This window comes from Haliotis asinina, chromosome 1, assembly GCF_037392515.1.
Source record: "Haliotis asinina isolate JCU_RB_2024 chromosome 1, JCU_Hal_asi_v2, whole genome shotgun sequence".
Lineage (NCBI taxonomy): Eukaryota > Metazoa > Mollusca > Gastropoda > Lepetellida > Haliotidae > Haliotis > Haliotis asinina.
Window position 1 is genome coordinate 61,988,561 of NC_090280.1, and position 27,561 is coordinate 62,016,121.

At 38.1% G+C, this 27,561-nt stretch overlaps 1 protein-coding gene across 2 annotated transcripts in view; it reads left to right on the plus strand.

Annotated features, from left to right (window-relative positions):
- Positions 1-26,791, plus strand: part of LOC137295661 (protein unc-119 homolog B-like) — a 30,045-nt gene extending 3,254 nt beyond the window's left edge. The window contains exons 2-5 of one of the 2 annotated variants that reach the window (XM_067827140.1): positions 22,012-22,125; positions 23,463-23,571; positions 24,431-24,603; positions 25,376-26,791. In XM_067827140.1, the coding sequence (XP_067683241.1) occupies positions 22,012-22,125; positions 23,463-23,571; positions 24,431-24,603; positions 25,376-25,488 (509 nt within the window). In that variant the 3' untranslated portion in view covers positions 25,489-26,791. Of the gene's footprint in view, positions 1-22,011; positions 22,126-23,459; positions 23,572-24,430; positions 24,604-25,375 lie in introns of both variants that reach the window. The other variant, XM_067827131.1, reaches the window with a different exon arrangement.
- Positions 26,792-27,561: the final 770 nt, after the last annotated feature.

The following is a 27,561-nucleotide window of genomic DNA, read 5'->3' on the forward strand; positions in this document are numbered from 1 at the left end:
TTCCTCTTAAATCATATTAATACAACAGGTTCGTATGGTTGGTGTTCAGGAGTTCAAATACATCAAAGATTTTGTCTAATGAGCACGTAGTGTAGCTAAATCAATACTGTAGTTCAAAAATAGCGACCTGTTTTTGTTGGCTAAATCCTACATTGTTGCTGAATTGTTAGTTCAATATTTTGCAATTAATTGTGTTCTGTGTTCATTCAAAAAGATCAGTTTGTATCTTACATGAGAATGAGTCTTGTGAACAATAAATTCAGCAGTGGTAATGTGTTATGTGCTTATGTCAAGGGTGAAAATCCAATTAGGTTAACTTATACTAAAGGTCACGTGCAACCAGAAAATCAAACATAATTAGAACAGAGTTTTCACTTATTCATGATAAAATACATTGCCGATTAAGAAAAAACATGTAAACAGAATTAAAAGCGTATAATCACAAATCATAATTGCAATATTTTGTACTTATGTTTACTTCCCTCGAAATGAAGGTAAAGCTGAGATACCGAACCCAGTCAGAGCTGATGGGTGTGCACTCAAGTGTGGTGGAGATTTCGGTATACCGAAAGGTATCAGAATCTGCAAGGTAGTGCTTTATGTTGTGTGACCTTTAAGGTGAATTAACGTATGTTTTCCAGGGCTGTGTGGATTACACACTGAGACTTGTGTGATATATTTCACAAAAACATAGAGCAATGAATTCCAATCTTCATTTATGAATATTTCATGTTTGATAAGTATTATATGTAATATGAAACATTTCAGTGGTGTTTTTCATGACTGAAAAGCAATGCATTGCGACATTGCCACGTTGTAACATGTTCTGTAAAGGATTGTGGCAAAATGATCTGAGTTATGCTGCCGCATGGCCTGTTTCTGTTACATTTCTATCGGACTAGTTCATGTTCAAAACTCTCTTTGAAAAGATTTGTAAATATTAGATTTTAGAGAGAATAGTAACAGCACTTTCACTAATGTCTTAGAATAAGTATATTTTTTTATCCCATGCAATCTTAAGTTACTGTGTTGGAACAAATGCCATATTTCAATTATCGTTACGTTATAGTCATGGCTGATTCTGATGTTAGTTCCTTTGTATGTTAGTTTCATGATGTCTGTGAACATTTTCCACTGATTAGGATTTTTTTAATGTGTGTGTCATGCTTGTAAGTTATATCCAGCTGACAGTCCTACCAGTACTTTTCCATTTATATAATGGGAAGGAGAGTAAGATTGTGGTGGTAGACACACATGGTTCACAATTTGGTAGATGGGATAAAAAGGAAGATCTTTGTAGAAAAAGTAAAGTAATTTCACTCGACTCGGGCATCAGACTGCTGGTGTATTGATGCAGCATGTGGACAGGCAGTATATACAACAAGGAGGCGGACATGTCCGGGACATTGATGAACTGATCAATAGATAAATCACTGTCTGGGACGAGCTGGAGTGTCGGTAGTAATCTACTGACTGCATTTATTGATGGATTATTGGTGCCCTTGCTGGCAAATTCACGGATGATCACTGACTAATACTTATTCTCACGTCGTGTCTTGTCATAGCATGTGCTCACCCATGTGTCACCTATCAGATGTATTTATCTTTTAGATCATCTGATTTCGACACAAAGGGTTCTGATGTTTCTTTTGTAGTTAATGATTTAAAATACAGAAAAATGTCCAACCAAAAGTTGATAAACTTAAAAGTGTCAAGTACAAATAGTTGCTAGAACATGTACTGAATGCTAGGGCTGCAACGAATACACTGTAAGGAAGATAAATTATAAATGTATATGTTGGCTTATTGCAATATGTATTGCAATATATCGTGAAAGTCTAACACATGGGCTAAGGTAATGAAATTAATGTTTCCTTTCTTTTGAAATAATGCCACTGATCACTGTCAGGACTCAGATGTGTTTGTAATTGAAGTTTTCCAAACTGAAGACTTTTCTCTGAAGTTTGGAACCCGAGATAAAGTGTCTACAGTGGCATCTGCCATTGTGGTTTGTTTATCAATACAAGTGACAATACCTATCTATTTGTTTAATTTACTAGGATTTAGAAGCCATGGTAACATAAAGGAAATGCAAATGTTATAAGTTTTTTTGAGCGAGTCACAAAAATGTCTGATCATGGTCATGGAAATTGCCGATCGTACTGGGTGAACCAGTTCACAAAAAGTGTACCATAACATATTGTATGGCGAAGTTCGGATTACACCATTACTTCTAGGAATTTGAATCACTTCACACGAAAGTCTGGTTACATGGTTAGCATAACAGCAACATTATCACATTATCTATTGATATCATTCTGTCCCTCATTTATTGCAGACTGACTGCATTACAAAGCAAGCTGACAGTCATACTTTCCTTGCTTCACCGGTCAGTGTGATTGTACCAAGTGACCAATATTTCCTTGTTGGGGTCTGGTACAAATATCTGTCTCAACACAAGCAGTAGATAAGTAGTCTTAAACTGAGTTCTCGCTTGCTCAGTACTTAAATCTAGAGTCACTTTGTATATGTTGATCTGGACCGGTATAAACCCCAACAGAAGAATAAATATTCCTTTATTTTCTCATTACTCTAGTAAATAATTACATATTTGTTGTGTTTCCTGGTGCTTTCAGCTCAGCTGCATTCGATTTCTAGTGATTGTGAAAAAGAGTTAAGATGTGTTACATTTGTGATTTCACTTTCTCAGAAAAGTACAGATTCTGGTACTTTAGGGGTGGGGGGAGTGGGTGGGGGGGGTCTCACCCAGGATTGGAACCCACTCTACAGAACTCTACACTCTACAGAAGTCGGATGGTCAGAGGCCAAGAAGATTTGATTCAATTTCGCTGACAGAACGTTTCCACACTGGATCGAAGAGAGGAAGAGAGATGCATAACATGAGATAGGATAAGTTTAAAAATTTAATCCCTAGCACAAAAAGTCATTCATCTAAACTATTCAGGAACCACTGCTTACACTAACTAGTTGGACATCTGGTAATCTAGGTCACATACTTTGTATATCCTTCTTACAAGTGCGAAATGAGTGTGCAGATACATACCAATTTCACATTGCTTTTATCATTTGATTTCTCTGTGAAGAAAAAAGTATTGATTGATCCTCAACAAGAATTTGGTCTTATTGACAATCTAGTCAAATTGTAGTATATACAACCTTCAAAATCTGATGATGATGGTGTTCTGTGGGATGCCTTTTCTTTAAGTTGTTGACAGTAAGTTGTGTAAGAGGAGAATGCAGTGATATTACTATTGATTGCCGGGATGTCATAGGTATTGTGTTTACACAGCTCATGATAGACACATTAAAGTTGCCATGGTAATCACAAATAACCCATGCTTTCATGATGGCCCAGTTTGCTACCGATTGTGTAGTCATAAATGTAATTAGTATAGAAAGGGCATTATTGATGTCAACTCAGTTATTGTGTTTTAATTGAAAATGTGACTCAGGTGAAAGGCTTGGGATTTAAAAAGTTCACAGTTTTTCCACGGACTAATCAATCAGTAAAAAACTGAAGCAGCACCATGTGTAAATTATCAGATCTGCACCATCATTCCAGCACAGTTTGCCGTGTGTGACTAATGGATTCATTAGCTATAGATGGTGTACATGAACGGTTAGGGATTAAAAACTTGGTTAAAGAGTAAAACTAAGTCTAGAGGAAAAATAAAGGTTTGGCCCTCAGTAGTATTTCATTAGATCAAAAGGACTTATGAGATGCTAAATCCAAAATGACATGTTTTCAACCAGACAGTTTTATGCAACATACAACTCTGCATCCTGTACCCACAGATGTAGAGAAAAAAAGCAGGAAAAAAGTTCACTGCACACAGTATTATGTATTATACGGACATCACATCTGTGACTTGGTTTGGTTGTTTCTTTCAGACCAGTTACGTGCATGATTTCATCCACTAGTCTGTATGATCAATGATTCATTAAATCCTCAATGAAATTATCAAAACAAAGTTTTCTACAGTATTACTTCACATTACCGTGCAAGTACCGCTGAAATCAGTGATTGAGGGTACCATAGACAAATTTTTTCTCTCTGAATGTATATAATTTTGATAGTAACAAACAAACCCTTTTGAATTGAAACGGAGTCCTAGGGAGACCAGAGATTCAGAACCTGAGGAAATGTAGACTTGCTTCATTCAAGGCTGTAGCATTGCAGGCAAGGCTAGGGAAAATAATATGGTTCAGAGGCTGTGCGACAGACTACTGTTACCACCTTGATTTTGAGTCGAGGTAAAACCCTGAATCATTTTCACTATTGGTAATTCCTCACATTTTCATGGCGATCATCAGATGTGTCATGTTTAAATATACAATTGTTATTTTGAAAGATGCTTTGAAATAACTTTCCCAAGTCTAGGCCTTATGATTTTCATTGGAATGTGATTATTATTGGGACTGATGTCAAACTACAGTTAGACTAAGACTGCAAACTAACCACTACAATCACAAACTGAAGTAAGTTGTGAACTAAATTTGGTAAAATATAGTTCTTCACAACCTCTGGATGCAAATTACGGAATAATGTGTGTTACGACTGAAGTACTGTTGAAAGCAGTGTTAAAACCATGTGACAATCTTTAATGGGTGTCTTGTAAATTATTTATGTGTAACTGAGAAATGATTTATTGCATGTCTAGTTGACTGTAATTCCATACATGCACATGTATAAGCATTAAGATTAACCTTCACTAAAATATTGACAGTGTCTAATAATTTCATTATTGAGTATGATTTTCTTATTGTTTCACACTATTTCTGTTTCTAAAATGTTAAATGTTAAACTAAATCTTTTTTCACTGTAGATATTAGATTATTTCCTTCATTACTTTTGATTTTGGGTATTCAAATATGTCTTTCAATTTAAGTATACTCTTGTCATAATGAGAATCAGTTTTATATATTGCTGGAAAATAATAATCCCTATCCAAATGGGAATAGTATGTATTGCTAAGAGACTATTGTCATGATCAGGTAATATGACACTTGTCTAGACCATGTTGAACACCAGTGGGATGGTGTGTGTAAAATTTGTTTTTAATAACCTTACACATTCGGTGCCCAGTTCCATATCAAAAAGAATGTTTGGAGGGTGTGGGGTGTCATACTTATGAGGCAGTGAGGTAGCCTAGTAGTTAAAGCATTAGCTTTTCACACCGAATGACCATGTTCAATTCCCCACATGGGTACAGTGTGTGAAGCCCCTTTCTGGTGATTTTGGTGAAATATTACTAAATGCGGCATAAAGCTGTACACCGTTCGCTTGCTCACTCACTCTTAAGTGATGGGCACTTTACAAGAGGACTATTCACTGCTTATCAAATGTGTATACTTGCATATAGCTTAAAACAACACACAAAGTATATTATGTTTGATACTAAAATGAGTGAACATCAACCCCAAATCTGTTGTAGAGTATGCTGTAGGATGTGTTGTAGAATATGCTGTAGGTTGTGTTGTAGAATATGCTGTAGGATGAGTTGTAGAATATAATGTAAGTTGTATTGTAGAATATGCTGTAGGGTGTGTTGTAGAATATGCTGTAGGTTGTGTTGTAGAATATGCTGTAGGATGAGTTGTAGAATCTATTGTAGGATGTGTTGTAGAGTATGCTGTAGGATGAGTTGTAGAATATAATGTAAGTTGTGTTGTAGAATCTACTGTAGGTTGTGTTGTAGAGTATGCTGTAGGATGAGTTGTAGAGTATGCTGTAGGATGTGTTGTAGAATATGCTGTATAATGTGTTGTAGGATATGCTGTAGAATGTGTTGTAGGATTTGCTGTAGAATGGTAGAATATGCTGTAGAATGTGTTGTAGGATTTGCTGCAGAATGGTAGAATATGCTGTAGAATGTGTTGTAGGATTTGCTGTAGAATGGTAGAATATGCTGTAGCATATGTTGTAGGATTTGCTGTAGAATGGTAGAATATGCTGTAGAATGTGTTGTAGGATTTGCTGTAGAATGGTAGAATATGCTGTAGCATATGTTGTAGGATTTGCTGTAGAATGGTAGAATATGCTGTAGAATGTGTTGTAGGATTTGCTGTAGAATGGTAGAATATGCTGTAGAATGTGTTGTAGGATTTGCTGTAGAATGGTAGAATATGCTGTAGAATGTGTTGTAGGATTTGCTGTAGAATGGTAGAATATGCTGTAGCATATGTTGTAGGATTTGCTGTAGAATGGTAGAATATGCTGTAGAATGTGTTGTATGATTTGCTGTAGAATGGTAGAATATGCTGTAGAATGTGTTGTAGGATTTGCTGTAGAATGGTAGAATATGCTGTAGCATATGTTGTATGATTTGCTGTAGAATGGTAGAATATGCTGTAGCATATGTTGTAGGATTTGCTGTAGAATGGTAGAATATGCCGTAGGATATGGTGTAGAATATGTTGTAGGATGTGTTAAACAGAAGCAGTTGTCAGTCAGTATTGATTTTGTCAGAAAAATGGATTGATGTCATCTTGTCCTTGGTAAAGATTGAATACAGACAAACTGAGCCTGAATTCTGGACACTGCTGGAAACTGTGCAAACAGTGTTCTTTGTTGCACCTTTTTTCGTCCCATTTGGGTGAACGAGTACTGTGCGACAGTAATGAGAGCCTATATCTGAACAGACATGGCAAGTTTCATCAAGGAAGGACGTAATTCCTTCATATTTTATTCATGTGTGTCGTGAACCCTCAAGGGCTATCGTTGTGACACCAGACATAGTTATAGAAGAATCTTTTGCTAAGACTGTAATAATTTCTCCATTTTGCCTGGACAAGACAATTGTAATGTATTATATAATATGAGGCATCATCCCATAGCTGTTGTATCGCAAATTATGCCTTGGCTATTATTACATCAAATATTGCACATATATTGTGCATCTGCCAGTTCTTCTGCTTGTAAATTAGTTATTTACTCTAGGTCTGTTCATTTGCTGTTGGCAGTGATGGTTCTCAGCAAGAGTATGGCTTAGTTTAATTTGCTTAGCAACTTGTAAAGACCGAGTGGTTTACCAGAGCTGATCTTGTATTTGTGTGGGTGAGTACTGATTAGATTTCAGGATTGGCCTTTTGGGACGCCTGGAACAAGAGATCTTTCAGGACATCTTGTAATGTTGATGTAGTAATCAATGAGTTTTCTTATGTGTATTGAATTGAGAGGAGTTAATAACAGATTTACAAACACGAGAGATTATTCTTCCACTGACCTACAAAACGCTACTGGGAATTTGGTACAACATATGTAATATTTGGGATTTCACTTTCTTTAGTATTTGGTACATGGCATGAAAGGTCAAAGGTGAAGGACAAAAGAAGAAAAAGGTCACAAAGCCCTGCTTGGGAAAGGTTTTGGTCATGATGAGAGAAAAGTTTGAGTTCATTGATTGTATATTAACCTTATAGATGACTTGGCTTTGAAGAAATGTGACAAACATTCAAATTGAATGACGTGTTGGCATGTGACCATAAAGTCTGATGCATGTTGAGGTGACTTAAGCATCCATTGCCTGTAAGTGTTGTACTTGTACAATCCTAAAACTTTCTGAATGAAGTATGTTACAAAGATAAGTAAAGTCTATGCCGGGGAAATAGTTTTGAACTGACAGGAAAGGGTTTCATTTTGTAAGCTCAAGTGTCTTGAAGAAACAGGGTAAAGGGCTGCATCAACAGGCTGTTGCCTTCCAATATGAAAGGAAGGAGATGTGGTCTCACTTTAGGCAATGGAGTTTGTTCCAGGTTACATTTGTTCACCCAGCAGAATATAAGTAGGGTAGATGATATGACTGTTGCCCTTTCATCACCTCACAGGCAGCTTGGGGTTATGTGAGGTAATAATGCTGTATGCATACCTCTGCCCAAAGGAGTTCAGTGCTATTTCAGTGGCCTTATTGTTACAAGAACCTCCAGCTGAAACAGTTTTTTCCCTAATTTAGAAAGAGCTGATCCAGCAATCAGCGTGTTCATTTGTCTGTCTGTGTGCCTCCTGATTGTATTTTCTGGAGCAGAACTCATAAACTGGTTTTTTTTTCTTGTTGAAACGTGCTCTAGAAACCACTCTTTTGGTGAACTGGTTCAGTTTGATGAGTTTGGATTTTTGGACTTATTCATTTATTTGTTTTCTTAACGATGCCGAAGAGTAGTGCATGTTTCTGGAACAGAAATTTTTCTTGGTGAATCTTCCTATAAAGGTCAGCCTACAGAAGAACTGGTGCCCTTAAGGTTTTTGAATATTACACACCACCATTAGTTTTGTGTGGTTGAAATGCATGGATCCAAAGAATATAAGTATGAGGCAGAGGTGACGGAGTTGAAGCTCAGCTCTGTTTCCGAATTCCACTAGATCAGAATGTAGAGGGGTATAATGTGTCATCTCTTTATGCATATTTCTGGTCCCCATATTCAGTATACGACAAACTTGGTAGCAGTGTCATGTGCTGTGAACCCATGAAGATCTGGGTTAAAACTCTTCCTCAGCAACCCATGCTTGTCATAAGAGGTGATGGGTTTGGATAGTCATTCTCACTGACGCATTTGATACATATAATTGTAGCCCAATTGCTTAGAATCGTTAGATCGATGCTCATGTTGTTAATCACTGGATTGTCTGGTCCAGACTTTACTGACCTCTGCTTTAGAGCTGGAATGTTGCAGTGTGGTGTAAAACCCGCTCGCTCACTCACTTACTCACTCACTCACTCACTCACTCACTTGCAGTTGTAATTCTTACAAGTACTTTGTATGACACCACAGTCATGTAACTGTTGGGAGATTGAACATTTCTCATATTCACAGGTAGGACAAACTACAGGTTTTTGTCCTCTTAAGGGTTCTCAATTTGAATAAGTCTTTAACAGTCTATGTTATTTTTTTTAGGCGACCTAGTTTTTTCATTGATGACATGAATTTTTGCTCATAATATCAGTCATTGGATCACCTAGTCCAGAAAGATTATTTTCTATCACTGTCATGTCTATCAATAAACACAGACAATTTAACACAAACGTAATCTTGGCTTGGCCAGTAGACGAGTACTTGAGGCAAATTTAGTTCCCTGACTGGAATAAACGTCCCATTGGCGCCAGACAATCCAGTGTGTCATTCCTCCCTCCATACTGCCCTATAATTTTGGAGATACTGACTGGGAGGTGTATGATAAATGGATCCTAGCTCCAGGAGTATCTAATCAATATAAGCCTCTAAAACAAAGGTAATCTGACATGACTCAGATATGCAGTATTCTCACGGGAAGGTTTTACATTTTCAACCCAAACTGAAAAGTGTTAACCTATGATCCTTCAAAACTATCTTCTTGCTGAGATGCCAGATAAGATAAGAAAACGTCCTGATATTTCTTTTGAAATAATGCAATAGTCTGGATGTGAAACAGATTTAATGACAGTGGGCAGGAAAATACCAACAGACAGACAACAGAAGGCATGATGTAAAGATTGAACACCCTTTGATGGGTCAGTGGGGAACCATTTGGCTACGTGACTTAAAGAAGTTGCATGTTCTATTCGCATTTGGAATTTCCATGTTAAAAAAATCGGATTTCCTGCCAAAAGTTAATTATAAATGCACATTGAAAAAATTTGTGTACAATTCCAACTATAAAACCGCCAAATGTGTCTTACAATTCAAACACCTCATTACATCTCTCTGCACTGTTTTCACTGGCCTGTCTTACAGCCCCTTAACCATTTTTTCCATTTTGGTCTAGCACTGGCTGTAATGCAACAATCAAATAAGTCCTGGCCATGATTTCTCAAAACAAACTTAAGTTTTTACTCAAACTGATTTTGACAATTTGAAATAGTTGAATGTTTAAGTCAGATGCATCATTAAAGTATTAAAGCCCAAACAAGTTAAGCATTCCGTTCATCAAACTCAAATTGTCTGCTATGTTTGAATTTGATATTGATTTCAGTTCATTCTGGGAAATGTGTTTTTTCAAATTTGAATAAAACATGTCACTTAAGTCAAAACTCAGTCTTAAGTTTGTTTCGAGAAATTGGGGCCAGATTGTACCTAAGTTCCAAATCCTCCATGTGACTGGAACTCCTGGTCAGATTATAAATGGAGCTATTTATTTTTTTCAGAATCATGTACTGTTCAGAGACTAAGCATCAGCCTCTATTTTCACTTAAATATTTACATTTACATGTTTAGAAACCTCTGCACATATTCAGGCATTTGCACATCACAAGAGTGAACCCAGTAGCTCATTGTGTCTATATATAGTCATAGCTATGATGCTCCATCTGTGTTAAGCATCCTAATAGATAATGAAGTCAGATGTTTGGTTGGAGCCATGCATGATTAATACTATATTGTTGATGCTCTAATTGCTAGGTGATGGCAGCGTGATTGTACCAACTGCAAATAAATGTCTTCCACATGTCTTTTTCTGATTTCTTGCACTTCAACTTATGAATAATTCATATGAGAAACTTTCCACTGAGAGAAAGCTTTTTAGGAGTTGATCCATAATCTGTCAGTGCATTGACTGACATGCATGAATATTTTTGGGCACAATATGATTACACAGCAAAACTGAAATTGTATGAATGCCTGACATTGATTTGTGATGGTTGTGTCATTTCTGTACATCCTATCAGCAGCCTTATCATGACCTTAGTGATGGATTATCATATTAATTATCATCACCCAATTTAACATCAGCGTTATTGGTGGCAACGGACATGATGCTGTGAAGGAATACACTGTGGTTGCCAATGACAACATGTCCTGTGTGTCCAATGGCAGGGTGGACTGTTACATGTGTCTGTATCTAACAAAAGCAAAGCATTGATCAATACTGGTATTATGTGAGGGTCTATCTCCACCTATACTGCACATATCGCTCTGCCATGTTAGGTGGCAGGGCTCTCTCTGCTTAGTCTTCAGGGGCTGTTGGTGCTTTTGTAATGATGTAGGTAAACAAACAACTGGTTGGCTGTATTGATTCTTCAGCAACTTGTTTATACTACAATAGATGGCTGGTATGTGTCGATTATGTAGCCACGCCTATAAAACGGGTTGTATGGTGCAACTCAATGTTCAGCTCATAGACATTTTAATAATTCTTTATGCATTTCCACGGCTACAGAAGCATTATTTCATCTACCTTCCTTCTACTGTTCCATAGAGTGTTTTTAAACAATTTACAACAAGGGTGCTTAGTTTCTCCCTTTTTATCCCCCCGGCATGTAATGCTGGGGGATATAGTGGATGCCTCGTCTGTCCGTCCATCCATCCGTAATCATTTTGTTTCTGGAGCAGAACTCAGAAACCGTTCAATATTTTTAGATCAAACTTGATAGATATAGTAATCTCAGCCTATGGTTGTGCCTTTTGCTATTTACAGAGTTTTGGCATTTATATTTTTTCGTTTTTCCATGGAACGTTTTGGTGTTAGTCTTATGGTGGGGTGGGCTTTGTTTCCGGAGCAGAACTTAAAAACAGTTCAATATTTTTCTGCAAAACTTGCTAGATATATCAATCAGTACCTAAAATGGTGCCTTTTGCTATGTACAGGTTTTTATGATTTATTATTTTCTCGGTTTCCATGGAAACATTTCGGATCTAGTCTGAAAATTGAGAGGTATGTTTCATTTCCAGAGCAGAACTTAAATGCCGTTCAATACTTTTCTGCAAAACTTGGTAGATATATCAGTCAGAACCTATAGTGGTGCCTTTTGCTATGTACAGGAACTTGTGATTTATTATTTTCTCCGTTTCAATGGAAACGTTTTGGACCTAGTCTGAAAAGTGTAGGGTGTGTTTCATTTCCGTAGCAGAACTCAAAAACTTCTGAACATCTGTTAGTAAAACTTTCTAGATATGTGCAGCAGACCTTAAAGTGGTGCCTTTTGGTTTTTAAAAGTTTTTGTGATTTATAATTTTCTTGGTTTCCATGGAAATGTTTCGGACTTAGTCTCAAAATGGAGGGGTGGGCTTCGTTCCCAGAGCACAACTCAAAAACCATTTCTTATCTTTCAACAGATCTTGGCAGATATATGAAATTGTAACTTTGCTGGTTACAGATATATGGCATTTATAATTTTCATGAATTCCATGGAAACAGTTCAAACTTAGTCTAAAAACACAATGAGTAACTCTCAGATTAGTTGTCCTTTCAAACATGTGGGGGCCGGGGGGTTATGTCTTCTTCTGATGACTCTTGTTTGAATCCTGGATCACCTTACATAGCTTCAAAATCTCCTAAATTGTTCATTACTGTTACAAAATTGCACCTAGAATATGAAAATTATACATCAAAAGATCTGTAATGGAAATGGAAACTGAGTGGAAATTATCAGCACAGTAAACTAACAATCTTTCATACATATATGGAGGCTGTTGGGTAGCCTGTTGGTTAAAACTGGAAGTGTTCGCTTGTCACACCAAAGATCCATGTTTGATTCCCCATATGGGTGGGTGCAATGTGTGAAGCTCATTTCTTGTGTTTCTCTGTCGTGATGTTCCTGGAATATTGCTGAAAGAGGCCAACTCACCTTACCAACTCTTACCATTTTTTAGCACATCTTGGTACTAGAGGTATTCTAGCAATAGAGTCTTTAACAGTAGAGATTACAGTAGGTGTCTCTACTGGTAGAATCTCTGATCCTACTAGTAGAGATTGCAAAGAGTGTCTATTGAATTGTCATTCCATTTCAGCTGGTATTATCTGTTTGACAACAACAAAGACGTTACTTCTGAACAATAATATGCAATTTACTCAGGTATGGACTGTTTCCAGTTCAACAGATACACATATTACAATATTTACACATCTTACAAAACAGGTAACAATGAAAAAGCAATGGCACTGAACTATTTTTTAATGTGACTCTGAATAAAGTAATGAACTTTTTACTGGCAACTGAAAAATAAAACAACATACATGACATTTCTTCATGTTCTTTTTAAATCACTCTTGTTAATTGTGATTGTATGAGTTATTCTATATATCAGAGTCAACCAGTAGAGACTCCGATTCCAATCTCTAGATTCCACCAGTAGATACTGCTATTTAGATACTTTGCTATTTATCACTTTTTTAAATAGTTCTGTAAATGAGATGTTGATTTATTCTTTCATAATTATATCATCATGATTATGTCATAAAATCAGGGCAAGTGGAAAATTAGTCAGGACATAGAGCATTACATGCCAGGGGGATATAGTCGACGCCTTGTCTGTCCATCCGTCCGTCTGTCCATAATCATTTTGTTTCTGGAGCATAAATCAGAAACCATTCAATTTTTTCTGCAAAACTTGGTAGATATGTGTGGCAGACCCCAAAGTGGTGCCTTTTACTATTTACAGGTTTTTATGGTGTATTATTTTCTCGGTTGCATGAACACGTTGCTGACTTCCTTTCCAGAGCACAGCTTGAAAACCATTTCCTTTCTTTCAAAAGATCTTGGCAGATATACGAGACAGATCTTGAAATGGTGACTTTCTGATTACAGATATATGGCATTTATATTTTTCATGAATTCCATGGAAACAATTCAGACTTGGTCTAAAAACAATAAGTAACTGTCGGATGATTTGTCCTTTCAAATATGGGGGGGCCAGGGGGTTATGTCATCTTCTGATGACTCTTGTTTGTTTTGTCCGTTCTCCAGTATGATGTATCCTACAGACTGTTAAAAGTGATAAATAGCAAAGTCATTCAAATCATGAATTAATTATGTCATGTGGAGAGTGAAAGGTGAAGGTCGTTCAGACAAGGATGACAGCTGACAGAGCAACAGCAGCAGCAATCAATATATTGCCTCCAAGTCTTGGATTGTATACTGCTATCTCTAATTGGGCTTTTGCGCCAGTAATTGTCACATTGATAGACAGGTAGCATGGAAAGAAGCATGATCATGGTGACACCTACTTTATAAACCCAACATCAGACAGTATCTGAAGTAGACCCCTGGCCTCTATCCTGTGGCTGTAACACCTGTATGTTGATAGACATTCATGTATTCTACTCTGCCTGACTGTCCATTAGACACTGACAGTGACAGTATCTGAAGTAGCTCCCTGGCCTCTATCCTGTGGCTGTAACACCTGTATGTTGATAGACATTCATGTATTCTACTCTGCCTGACTGTCCATTAGACACTGACGGTGACAGTATCTGAAGTAGCTCCCTGGCCTCTATCCTGTGGCTGTAACACCTGTATGTTGATAGACATTCATGTATTGTACTCTGCCTGAGTGTCCAATAGATTCTGACAGTGACAGTATCTGAAGTACAGCATTCCGCCATAAGTATTCGGAAAATCCAGTGACGTAATTTTAATATGGTGTTAAGTCGCACAGTATTTTCGAGACACTGCAAGAAGTACGTCGTCTTACACCATGTAATTTTGACAGTGGTTGGTATGTCACGTGAGCCTCACATGGACAAAGTTGTGATGTCACTTGTCGTCTGCTTCACTGAAATCGCGATCGTAAACAACATGGGTCGGAAATCGAAGGAATTATCATCGACTGTAAGAGAAAAGATCGTCACATTATTTGTAGCAGGGATAAAAAGATCTGAAATTGTCAGGATAGTTGCAATGCCTTCAAGCACCGTTTACAGTTTTTTAGACAGATATTTGACACGAGGAAATACAGAAAATCGCCATAGAAGTGGAAGGCCAGTTTTGTTCAAGGCTCAAGATGAACGACGACTTTTGTCATGTGTAAAAAAGAATCGTAGGAGCTCCTTGAACGAAATTACCAATATTTTCAATGATAGCAGGGACAGAAGTTTCTCCAAGCGAACTGTTGAGAGAAAACTACATTCCAAGGATTTCATAAACACTCAGTGAGAAATCGTGTGGTGTGGTGCAGAGGGAAGAGAATGAAAAATGTTGCTGATTACTGGAGTCGTGTCATCTTCAGCAATGAATGCAAAGTTAAAGTGGGCTCTGACAGTTGTGTGAGTTTGGAGAAAAGTCAGCAAAGAATGGCTAGGTGATTGTATCTGTCCTCCATCACGTAAAAAGTTTGGACTCATGATTTGGGGATGTGTTACCTACAATGGCGTGGGGACAACGACGGTTGTAGACAGCAATATTAATGCACTGAAGTACATTGATATATTAAATGACAACATTTGGCCCGTTATTATGACTATATACTACAAATGACTATATTTTTCAAGATGATAAAGCATGTGTACATCAGGCTCGTGCAGTGCAGGAATTTCGCTGTATCAACGATTTAAACAGTCTAAACTGGCCTGCCCAGTCTCCTGACTCAAACATTATTGAAAATGTGTGGTGGAAACTTAAAAGGGAAATTCAGAAAAATATTCAAAACATAAACAGTGTTGCCGACTTGGAACATCTGTCGTGCGTGGGAAGGTATGTCAGTCCAGTACATCAGATCGCTCTACAACACCATCCCAAGGGGACTTGCGAGTAATTAACTGTAGAGGTCATATTACCAAGTACTGAGGTAAGATAAGTTTGTTTATACTTACCTAATTGAATTTATTAATACAAAATGTCTATGAGTCAAAACAGCACATAATGACCGACGTGTTGATTTTCCGAATACTTATGGTGGAATGTTGTAGCTCCCTGGCCTCTATCCTGTGGCTGTAACACCTGTATGTTGATAGACATTCATGCATTCTACTCTGCCTGACTGTCCATTAGACACTGACGGTGACAGTATCTGAAGTAGCTCCCTGGCCTCTATCCTGTGGCTGTAACACCTGTATGTTGATAGACATTCATGCATTCTACTCTGCCTGACTGTCCATTAGACACTGAAGGTGACAGTATCTGAAGTAGCTCCCTGGCCTCTATCCTGTGGCTGTAACACCTGTATGTTGATAGACATTCATGCATTCTATTCTGCCTGAGTGTCCATTAGACACTGACAGTGACAGTATCTGAAGTAGCTCCCTGGCCTCTATCCTGTGGCTGTAACACCTGTATGTTGATAGACATTCATGCATTCTACTCTGCCTGACTGTCCATTAGACACTGACGGTGACAGTATCTGAAGTAGCTCCCTGGCCTCTATCCTGTGGCTGTAACACCTGTATGTTGATAGACATTCATGCATTCTACTCTGCCTGACTGTCCATTAGACACTGACAGTGACAGTATCTGAAGTAGACCCCTGGCCTCTATCCTGTGGCTGTAACACCTGTATGTTGATAGACATTCATGCATTCTACTCTGCCTGACTGTCCATTAGACACTGACAGTGACAGTATCTGAAGTAGCTCCCTGGCTTCTATCCTGTGGCTGTAACACCTGTATGTTGATAGACATTCATGTATTCTACTCTGCCTGACTGTCCATTAGACACTGATGGTGACAGTATCTGAAGTAGCTCCCTGGCCTCTATCCTGTGGCTGTAACACCTGTATGTTGATAGACATTCATGTATTCTACTCTGCCTGACTGTCCATTAGACACTGACGGTGACAGTATCTGAAGTAGCTCCCTGGCCTCTATCCTGTGGCTGTAACACCTGTATGTTGATAGACATTCATGCATTCTACTCTGCCTGACTGTCCATTAGACACTGACAGTGACAGTATCTGAAGTAGCTCCCTGGCCTCTATCCTGTGGCTGTAACACCTGTATGTTGATAGACATTCATGTATTCTACTCTGCCTGACTGTCCATTAGACACTGACGGTGACAGTATCTGAAGTAGCTCCCTGGCCTCTATCCTGTGGCTGTAACACCTGTATGTTGATAGACATTCATGCATTCTACTCTGCCTGACTGTCCATTAGACACTGACAGTGACAGTATCTGAAGTAGCTCCCTGGCCTCTATCCTGTGGCTGTAACACCTGTATGTTGATAGACATTCATGCATTCTATTCTGCCTGACTGTCCATTAGACACTGACGGTGACAGTATCTGAAGTAGCTCCCTGGCCTCTATCCTGTGGCTGTAACACCTGTATGTTGATAGACATTCATGCATTCTACTCTGCCTGACTGTCCATTAGACACTGACGGTGACAGTATCTGAAGTAGCTCCCAGGCCTCTATCCTGTGGCTGTAACACCTGTATGTTGATAGACATTCATGCATTCTACTCTGCCTGACTGTCCATTAGACACTGACGGTGACAGTATCTGAAGTAGCTCCCTGGCCTCTATCCTGTGGCTGTAACACCTGTATGTTGATAGACATTCATGCATTCTACTCTGCCTGACTGTCCATTAGACACTGACGGTGACAGTATCTGAAGTAGCTCCCTGGCCTCTATCCTGTGGCTGTAACACCTGTATGTTGATAGACATTCATGCATTCTACTCTGCCTGACTGTCCATTAGACACTGACGGTGACAGTATCTGAAGTAGCTCCCTGGCCTCTATCCTGTGGCTGTAACACCTGTATGTTGATAGACATTCATGCATTCTACTCTGCCTGACTGTCCATTAGACACTGACGGTGACAGTATCTGAAGTAGCTCCCTGGCCTCTATCCTGTGGCTGTAACACCTGTATGTTGATAGACATTCATGCATTCTACTCTGCCTGACTGTCCATTAGACACTGACGGTGACAGTATCTGAAGTAGCTCCCTGGCCTCTATCTTGTGGCTGTAACACCTGTATGTTGATAGACATTCATGCATTCTACTCTGCCTGACTGTCCATTAGACACTGACAGTGACAGTATCTGAAGTAGCTCCCTGGCCTCTATCCTGTGGCTGTAACACCTGTATGTTGATAGACATTCATGCATTCTACTCTGCCTGACTGTCCATTAGACACTGACGGTGACAGTATCTGAAGTAGCTCCCTGGCCTCTATCCTGTGGCTGTAACACCTGTATGTTGATAGACATTCATGCATTCTACTCTGCCTGACTGTCCATTAGACACTGACGGTGACAGTATCTGAAGTAGCTCCCTGGCCTCTATCCTGTGGCTGTAACACCTGTATGTTGATAGACATTCATGCATTCTACTCTGCCTGACTGTCCATTAGACACTGACAGTGACAGTATCTGAAGTAGACCCCTGGCCTCTATCCTGTGGCTGTAACACCTGTATGTTGATAGACATTCATGCATTCTACTCTGCCTGACTGTCCATTAGACACTGACGGTGACAGTATCTGAAGTAGCTCCCTGGCCTCTATCCTGTGGCTAAGACACCTGTATGATGATTGATATGATGTATTCAACTCTGCCTGACTGTCCATTAGACGCTGGCAGTGACAGTATCTGAAGAAGCTCTGTGGCCTCTATCGTCTGGTTATAACACCTGTATATTATTGTTCTTCGTCGCAATGCAGAATGCAAACGCAATATGTCATAAAACATTGCACCCAATGTCTTCAATAATTTGAGGGTGGTGGTGTAGCCTAGTGGTTAAAGTGCTCGCTCATCACACTGAAGACCCAGGTTAGATTTCCCACATGGGCACAATGTATGAAGCCCATTTTCTGGTGACACCTGATGTGATATTGCTTGAATATTGTTAAAAGCGGCATAAACTAAACTAAACTCACTTACTCAATATTTTGACACCCTACGTTGGGTGATTATGCAGATACCAGTCATTTCAGGCGTCTTGTATGTGACCAACAGATAAAAAGTATTAAATATGTTATAAATATTTTGTTTTCTTTAACGGTGAGGGGACATTGCCATATTAATGGGAACCACCTTTTTATTCTGATGTATTCCATTCTGCCCCACTGTCAGTATCAAGTCAGATGTACATGTATGACTCACTTACCTCTTCCACAAATTGATCTGAGTGCTAAGATAGTTTTAAGTCACCTACTATAACATAGTGAATTATTACCACGGGCATCTTATTGTAGAGCAGATCTGAGGGGAAGACTGGCTTTCCATGCAATGACATAAATATTAAAGACACAGAGCAAAAGAAAATAATGGCAATGTGTGCTGTTTCCTCAGCAAAGGACATGGCTCTGTTCACTCTGTGGTAAATAGATAGCCTGTGGAATAAATTCAATATAGCTGTTAACCTTCAGGCTCCTCACAGGCAGCCTGTGTTGTATGATCCCATGGGAGTCTTAGAATGAAATATCAGGGTCGAACAGAACAGAACACAATATCATTCTCATGAATCTTTCAAAAAGGTATAGAGAATGTACGATTATTTTCATACAATGTATGAAATGGTTGATACATTATGGTGTACTGATCCTTTGAAAGGGGTAATAATATGGTTTGAGCATAATTCTCAACATGGACAAAGCACTAGAAATGGACAAGCATTTTAAAACATGTTAGTTACGTGAGTCAACAGCTCATTGGCTCGTCTGGGTATTGATTTCAGGTACTGATTATGACCTTGTAATGACAGATTTTAGGATAGCCTTTTTTCCTGATGTAGAACAGCTGTCTCGACATATGTAACTGGCATTTGTCTAGAATATGTCATTGTCTTTCACGACAGATATTCACCACATGGGTATAATGTGTGAAACCCATTTCTGGTGTCCACTGCCATGATATTGATGGAGTATTGCTAAACTGAACTCACTCACTCACTGACTCATTCTTACCAAACTTAGTAGTATTCTGTTTGACAGTAGTAAATAATCTAGTCAGTACCAGACAAACCTGTGATTGATATTAAGAGGTACTTTTCCATGTGCATTTATTTAAGCCAATTTTGACAATATTCCTGAAATATGGTTTGCTGTGCCAAAAGTGGACATTACACATTTTGTGTACCTTTGAGATGAAGCATCTTCCTTGTCATAGACTAATGATTTTACAAGGGGCACCTACACCAACTACACATCTTAGATATTATGTTAGGGGCATTGTAGACTCCTATAGTTTTGAGGGGTGTGTGTTTTTTTTTCTCTTTAGTTATTGTTGGTTTTTTTTGTTTTGTTTTTGTTGGGGAGGGGGTTTGTTTTGGGTTTTTTATTTTCATGCTGAACACTGCACTCAGCATTAGCCCAGCTTCATGGCTGCTGTATGTGAATGATGGAATCCAGATATGCAGTGATCAACAATGTGAACCTTGATCTATGCAATAAGGATATGATGACGTGTCATCTGAGTCAGCGAGACTGACTACCAAATCATGTTGGGTTGCTGAAGATTTACCCTCCCTCATAGAGGCTTGCCTATTTTTAGATCCACTTCTACAGTATCCTACTGAGAAGCATAATTATCATTGAGAGTTTTTGAAAGATTTGAGGGTTATCCAAGTTTTCTTTGTGGAGGAATTGATATTGTGAATATTGGAATCTAATGAAGCTCTGTAAGCTGAAGCTATAGAGGATTGTTTGCGTGTTGAGTTTAATCACACATCCATTATTGTGATAGAGCACTTTGTCACCATTCATGGTTTAAACAGCACTGTGGACATCAATTTAATGGATTTGTTGTTGTTTGATGCATCATTTCCATGGCAACAGGAAATAATCTGCATGAGTTACTGCTAGGCTTCCCTGAAGGAGTGTTGTATACCACTTGACTTCCTGGTCATGAGGAACCAGGGAGTAATTGATATTCTAGCTTGGTGGTTTGGCATCTGTATGTGGCTATGGCTGCGGCTGCAGCTGTACATCACAAATATCAGTTAAGGAGGGTACTCAGTACACAGTAAATCGCTTAGTAGCTGGACAGCAGCCTTAGATCATAGGCTTTTAGCACCACTGTGGAGGGCTGGAATTGGTTTTATTGTTACCATATTCATAGAGGTATAGATTTACTCAGATCATTTCTACAACTAGCAGGAACGGCAGGGTAGCCTAATGGTTTATAAGCCTCCTCTCAACAGCCTGTCCTGGTTGAGTCCCTAAATGGGTACAACATGTGAAGCCTATGTCTGGTGTCCCTCGCCATGATATTGCTAGAATATTGCAGGTTATTGCTGGACTCACTCTCTCACTCTCTCTGTCTCACACACACACACGCACACGCGCACACGCACACACACACACTGTGTGGCAATAATGAGCATAACTACTACAAATTCACTTATATTTCAGTGTGAAGTCCTTTTGTTCTTAGCCATGTTATGCATAAAAAATATAGCACAGAGTATGTGTGTGATATGTAAGATCCCAAATCCTCTTTTGTCTTTTTCAAGGTATTTAACATCACTCCATGAGTTTCTTTGCCTGAATAGTCCTAAAATAGTCTACTAGTTTGCCAGGATTTGTATACCTTTAACAGCAGATTAGTCATGCTTGTAGACTAGTGGGATAGCTTGTCATTGAGTCCCACCAACACTGCCTGTAGACAGACTGTAAATATGAAATCACACAAAGTTATCGAACAGTTGTACCATGGTAAAATTTTCAGAAAAAAATAAACTGAAAATTTGTACTAAAATGTCAATCTGTGTTAAAGGTGTGGTAATGGGATTTCTGTTCATGATCTGTTAGGGCTGGGACAGGTACTGGGGTATTCAATTCAGATCTGGGCCAAGTACACCTAGAATTGACTCCTATTTTTAGGAATTGAGTACACGGAAAGGGAAAGAACTCTGTAATGACAAGGGCAAATAATAACATGTCTTCTGCATTTTTTTATGTAGCACACATATACATCACTGGTATTGTCCAATTAATGGAGGTTATCAATAAGTACTGTAGTGTGTAATTCATCTGTGCATGAGCAGTGAGTAGTCAAGTTTTAGTACCAACAGGAATCCATAAATCATAGTCCTCATTCTTCAGGAACAAAAAGTTCTGTGATTGAATGAGAAATGCAAGTAATGTTGTTACTCTTTATACAGGTTAAACATACGTAAATGAAACAGCTTGAAATGAGTTGTAATGTTTTATTGTAACCCTTTCAAATATTCTATAATAAACTCTGTCAAATCATAATTGAATGTTCAGAAAGTTGACTGAAACGCTGTATTTCTTACATTTCTGTGTACTCGATACCGATTCTGGTAAGTATGTGCTGGTACCATTTTCTCCTGTCCGGCCCAGCCCTACCATAACAGCTGTAGTAAACATTATGTACCATGTTATGTTTCAGAATACCTGTGTCCACCTGAGGCCAATGTGTATGGAATCGACTTCACCCGCTTCAAGCTGCGAGATATGGAATCTGGCACAGTGCTGTTTGAAGTAGCTAAACCTCCCCCACCTGGTAAGATTCCAGACATACCACCCTCATCAGTCTGTATCTTGTGTCTGTTTGGCTTAGGGCCATTGAGTAGCCTAATGGATAAAACATTCACTTGTCACGCTGAAGACTAAGGGTCAATGCCCCATACTTGTACAATGTGTGAAGCCCCATACTGGTGTCCCCTTGTGTGATATTTAACAACAAACCAGTCTACCAAATCATTGTCATTCTGCTGTAGCCCTAGCATGTACTGTATAGTATGTGAAACACATTTTATGCCTTTTCAAAGAAGGAAATTGTTGGTCTTGGAACCTTAACAGAAAAACACTCCAAGACTTCTAGAATATTAAATGGTCATCCTTTAAATTCTCTAGATTTGGCTTGAGTTAGGTTGATTCTATCTGACCATTAATCCAGTTTAATGATTATTGTCTAAGTCCCATGGGTTAATAATTGATCTTCGACTACCCATACAAAGGCGACTAATGGGATTTGTTTGTGATGCCTCCTGACTGGGTTGACATGCCATTGTTGTTGCATAGACTGGTGCTCATGTGCAGAACAGGATTGTTACTCAAAGAGCACATTAATTAAAGACAAGTTTCACAGTTGTCATATATTGCTGAAAGAAGTTGTGAACAACAAGCAAACATAGGGTCCCGACTCATTTCTGTGAAACTCAGTCCTGTTATATATGCTAGTGCTTATGTCCATGTCAACATGCAAAACCTATGTTATGACCAAAAGTGTTCTGATCAATTCTTTGATAAATTATTCTAATCTGAGAATTTCAGCTGTTCTTGTTGTTGGAAGCAGACTGCTTAGGCTGTTACAGTTCTGATGTGACAACTGCATGTTGTTCTGTAGAACTAACACTTTTCACTACCTGTCCTTCATCTATAGGAAATTATACCAATCCTGTGGATTATTAGCCATGTGAACCATAACGATCAGTGGAATACAAGCTGTTTCTAACACTAGCCCTTGACTGGTGGGATGGCATAGTGGTTAAAGCGTCCATTCATCATGCCGAAGATGCTAGAACATTGCTAAAAACAACATAGATTTATGCTCACTCACTCTTTAATGGTGTTCGTTTAGCTCTCAGCTACTTCATGTCACATGTAGGACCTCAAGTACGTAACCAACTGTTTGGATTAGGTAGTTAATGTGCATGACTTGGACAATGCTAGGAAACACTGTGCATTCTGTCGACCATTTGTTTATCTTACAAAAGTATTCACAGGTTGAATGATGTAGAATCAGATTTTTCTTAGTTATTCGCTACAAGAATGTTGTCTGTTGTGAAATATGTCAACTTTGAAAATTGTTGCTCATAATGCTGTTTGCTTCAGAAGATGGGGAAGATGCTGACCTTGACCTTGAAGATAGCGATCCTAATGCTGGACGCTTTGTCAGATACCAGTTTACACCACAGTTTCTCAAACTGAGGACAGTCGGAGCCACGTATGTTCTCAGTTTACCATCTTTCACCTGATTTGTTTGTCGTGACTGTTGAAACTATTTGTGGGAGTTCCATCTTTCCTTGTATTATATATACTGAACAGCAAAAGAAATGCAACTCTGGTATTTTGTGAAGGTTTTATATAGAGGACATAAACATGATTTTACTTTTATGAGATTTTATGGTGTTGTTTTATTTAACTTGCGTGTCTTCAGTGTTCACGAATAGTGTCTGACCCTCTGACAAATCTGGCAGATTCGCCAGTGGTCAGATAGAAATCACCAACCCGCCAGCCTCAGTGTCTGACTGAATATTTCACAATGTCTTTGTGTGAAGTTGTTATTTGCGGCACTTGTGTGCTGTCCAGCAATCTTATGTTTGTTATCATATAATGTTAATAATTTCAGTGCCAATTATGAGAAATGTCAAATCTGAAATGTTTGTTTAACTTTATTCTGTGGGTCCTGTGAATTTTCAGTGGGTCAGACAGACATCTAAAACTTACAGGGCCCAATGTCCTGTTACTCTGAAACACCATCATGAACACTGTTTCTTTTGCTGTACAATATAGATACTACATGCCCGTGCACAGAGAATTATCTGAATTTTCAAGATGTTGTCCCCCATTCTTTTAGCATGTGTGATACAAGTCTTGCGTGTCACTCTAATTTTTAAAAAGATTACATTTTATATTTGGAAGTTATGTGAACATGCTGAAGTTGATTTAGCTTTTGATCACTGGATTGTCTAGTCCAGACTTGGTTAATAATTATTAGTGCAAAGTTAAACATCAAACAAACTAATGACATCTTCAGTCATTCACATCAGCGTGATCACAGTCAGTGTTTTTCTATGTTACAGTGTGGAGTTTGTAGTTGGAGACAAGCCAGTCAACAAGTTCCGCATGATTGAAAAGCACTACTTCAGAGAGAAGATGCTCAAATGTTTTGACTTTGAGTTTGGATTCTGCATCCCTCACAGCCGGAACACAGTGGAGCATATATATGAATTCCCACTTCTGAACCAAGAAGAAAGTAAGTTCATCTTTGATCAGAACAGTTGAACTAACTGCAATTTGTAATTTAAGCTTGGAATTTCCTTGTTGCAGGGCAGTCAGATAGCTTAGCGTTTAAATCGTTGGCTTGTCATGCAAAAGACCTGGCTTTGATTCCCAACATGGTCACAATGTGTGAAGCCAATTTCTGGTGTCCCACCACTCTGATAATGATGGAATATTGCTAAGAGTGGTGTAGAGCCATACTCAATGACTCACTCACTCTTCTCTGTATGTGTTTCTGTGGTATTAAGGTATAATGACGATGTCATACAATCTTCTTGCAGGTCATGCTGAGCCATGAAACTATTGTACATTTTGAATATGCCAGTGCATTTATTAAGTCAGACTAGTGAGGCAAGCGGTCAAGATGCAAACTATTTACTGAGTGCTTTTAGCAATATTCCAGCAATATCACAGCAGCAGACATCAGAAAAAGGTTTCACACATTGTAGCATGTCTGGATCTTTGGTGGAACAAGTGAACGCTTTAATAATTAGGCTACCTCACTGCTCCTGCAAAGTGCTGTGAAACCATAACATGGTTTAAGACAGATAAATCACCGGAATCAACAGATTTGTCATTTCATATTTTTCTCGTGTTAGAATTATTTCCTGATATTTTCATGCAGTTTTTGTCACATATTAAAAGATTTTAGATTCCAATATTTTTAGATCTCATTACTTAAGACCAACCTAGATTTAGAGCACAATGAGCAATTCTTTTGTAATAATCCCTTTTCTCTCTTTCAGTCCAAGACATGATTGACCACCCTTATGAGACTCGCTCCGACAGTTTCTACTTCGTGGAAGAGAAGCTGATCATGCACAATAAAGCAGACTACGCCTACAATGGTGGTGCCTAGTGAGATAGGTCTCATCACATCTCTCTTAACTGACAGTCAGGACTACTTGTATAGATCAGACAGACTCCACCCTTCCTGATTCTACAGGGAGGGTCAGCAGAAGCTGTCACCTATCTGACACAACTAAAGATATGGAAATGTATAAACTTGTAACAAAATGTCATGCTAAGAAAAACTGAAATATTTTAAGCCTGATTTGTTCTCTTATCAATAGTTCCAACTTTTGCTTGAATTGAAATTCAACATGACATCTTGGTTGTAGCTGTGTTGTTATCCTGATATAGACTGGTTCTAGGTTATTTTCACATGTCAAACAGGTTTCATCTGCGTAATGTTACACACATTATTAATTGTGACAAAAATCGTTTAAGCTGTTTTTGTTTGTGATCAGTTGCATACTTTTACAGAAATCCTACCTCGTGCTTGGAGTAATTTTTTTCATGCAGAAACAGATAGCAATATTCATACCAAAGTTTGAGTGAAAACATGTTGTCTTTACTTGTTGGTGTTAGGCTAGATGTACATTCTTCTCTACACAGAGAATGACTATGATTCTTATGATGTTTATGATGATTAGGGATGCCACAGTACATTGATGCATCAACACTTTTTCAATTTGATATTGTATCATCATTTTTGATTCTATGAGAGTTATGAATGGTTACTTTTCAAACTCAAAGATGGAAAATTCAAACTTTTTTATCTGTGACTATCATTAATGTTCATCTTTTAAAACAATGATTTTTATAAAATATGAAGTATTAATGTCAAAATGTAACTAAATTTACGGAATAATGCCGCAAAAATAGGTATCGTGATACATGTCGAATTGTGACTTGGGTATCATATTCATGAAACACATGTATTTTGACATCCTTAATAATGATGAATATTGTAAAAATCACATGTACAAAGACTGGCATAACTTTTATGAAGAGAATCGCCTCTCAAGTTATCATCTACATGGAAAAATGTACTGAGAATCATCTGAGCCTTGGCTCTTTTTTCCTGCTATCGAAGAGTAATTTTATTTCATGCATCCTAGGCCAGACTTTTAGGGGTTTTTTTCGTTTACAGATCTGTGCTCCCCAAATGCAGGCTGACAGGTCAACAAAATATTCACAGATGATATATTTTTGTTTTTCGCAATTTTTCAGTATTGTTTTTGTTTTGAAAATATATAGTAAATCGTCAACAGGTCCTAATTAAATTATTTTAAATCATTTGTTTGTTTTTTTATTAATAGGGATAGTGAATTTTTCTTTTGAACATTTCAGTGATATCTAATTCAAGTTTTACAAAAGAATGTTTGACCTTGTATATGTCACTTTCCTTGTGACAGCTATTCTCTGATCTCATCTAAAACCATCCCTGTATAAATTTAGAGATTCCGGTTGTGTTACATGTGTTCTTGCAACTGACATCTGTTATTTAATTCCGTTGATCTGGACAAATGTGAAATATTTGCTGGATAATTTAATTCCTTGTTTAATGTGGATATTTTCACCAGTGGTTGGGGATGTAATAGAATTTATTTTGTGATGGTATTTTCGAGTGACAGTAGTCTCAAATGTGAGTATTTATTGGCACATTGTTGTACATTTCTGATTGCATGCATTATATTTATGTTTGCTGTCCTTTGCCTCAGTATTACTGTCTCCACACATGGCCATGTCAGAGATCTCCCCTTGTATGCAGTAGTCACTGACAAGTCTCAAAGGTCATGGAAACCTGTGTTCTTTGAGGCATTGGTAGACAGTAAATATATCTTACCAAACACTGATCACATGTAGATCTCATATCATATTTTAGTCGGAATCTGTAAGAATACTGCATACTTTTAGTCTGTTCATTAGCAGATGGCAGAAAACTAACTTATACCCACTAGATCTGTTTCATTTGGAAAACTTCACAAATGACCAGAGACATTTGAAATTCGTTGAAATTCTTGATGTACTTGTTTGTACAAATAGTAAAATTCATGACAGATTTAATTTTCGTAATTTAAAATAACTTGTCAGAAAACGTGTGATGTCCATACAACTTTAAGGATTTCCAACAAATATTATGGCA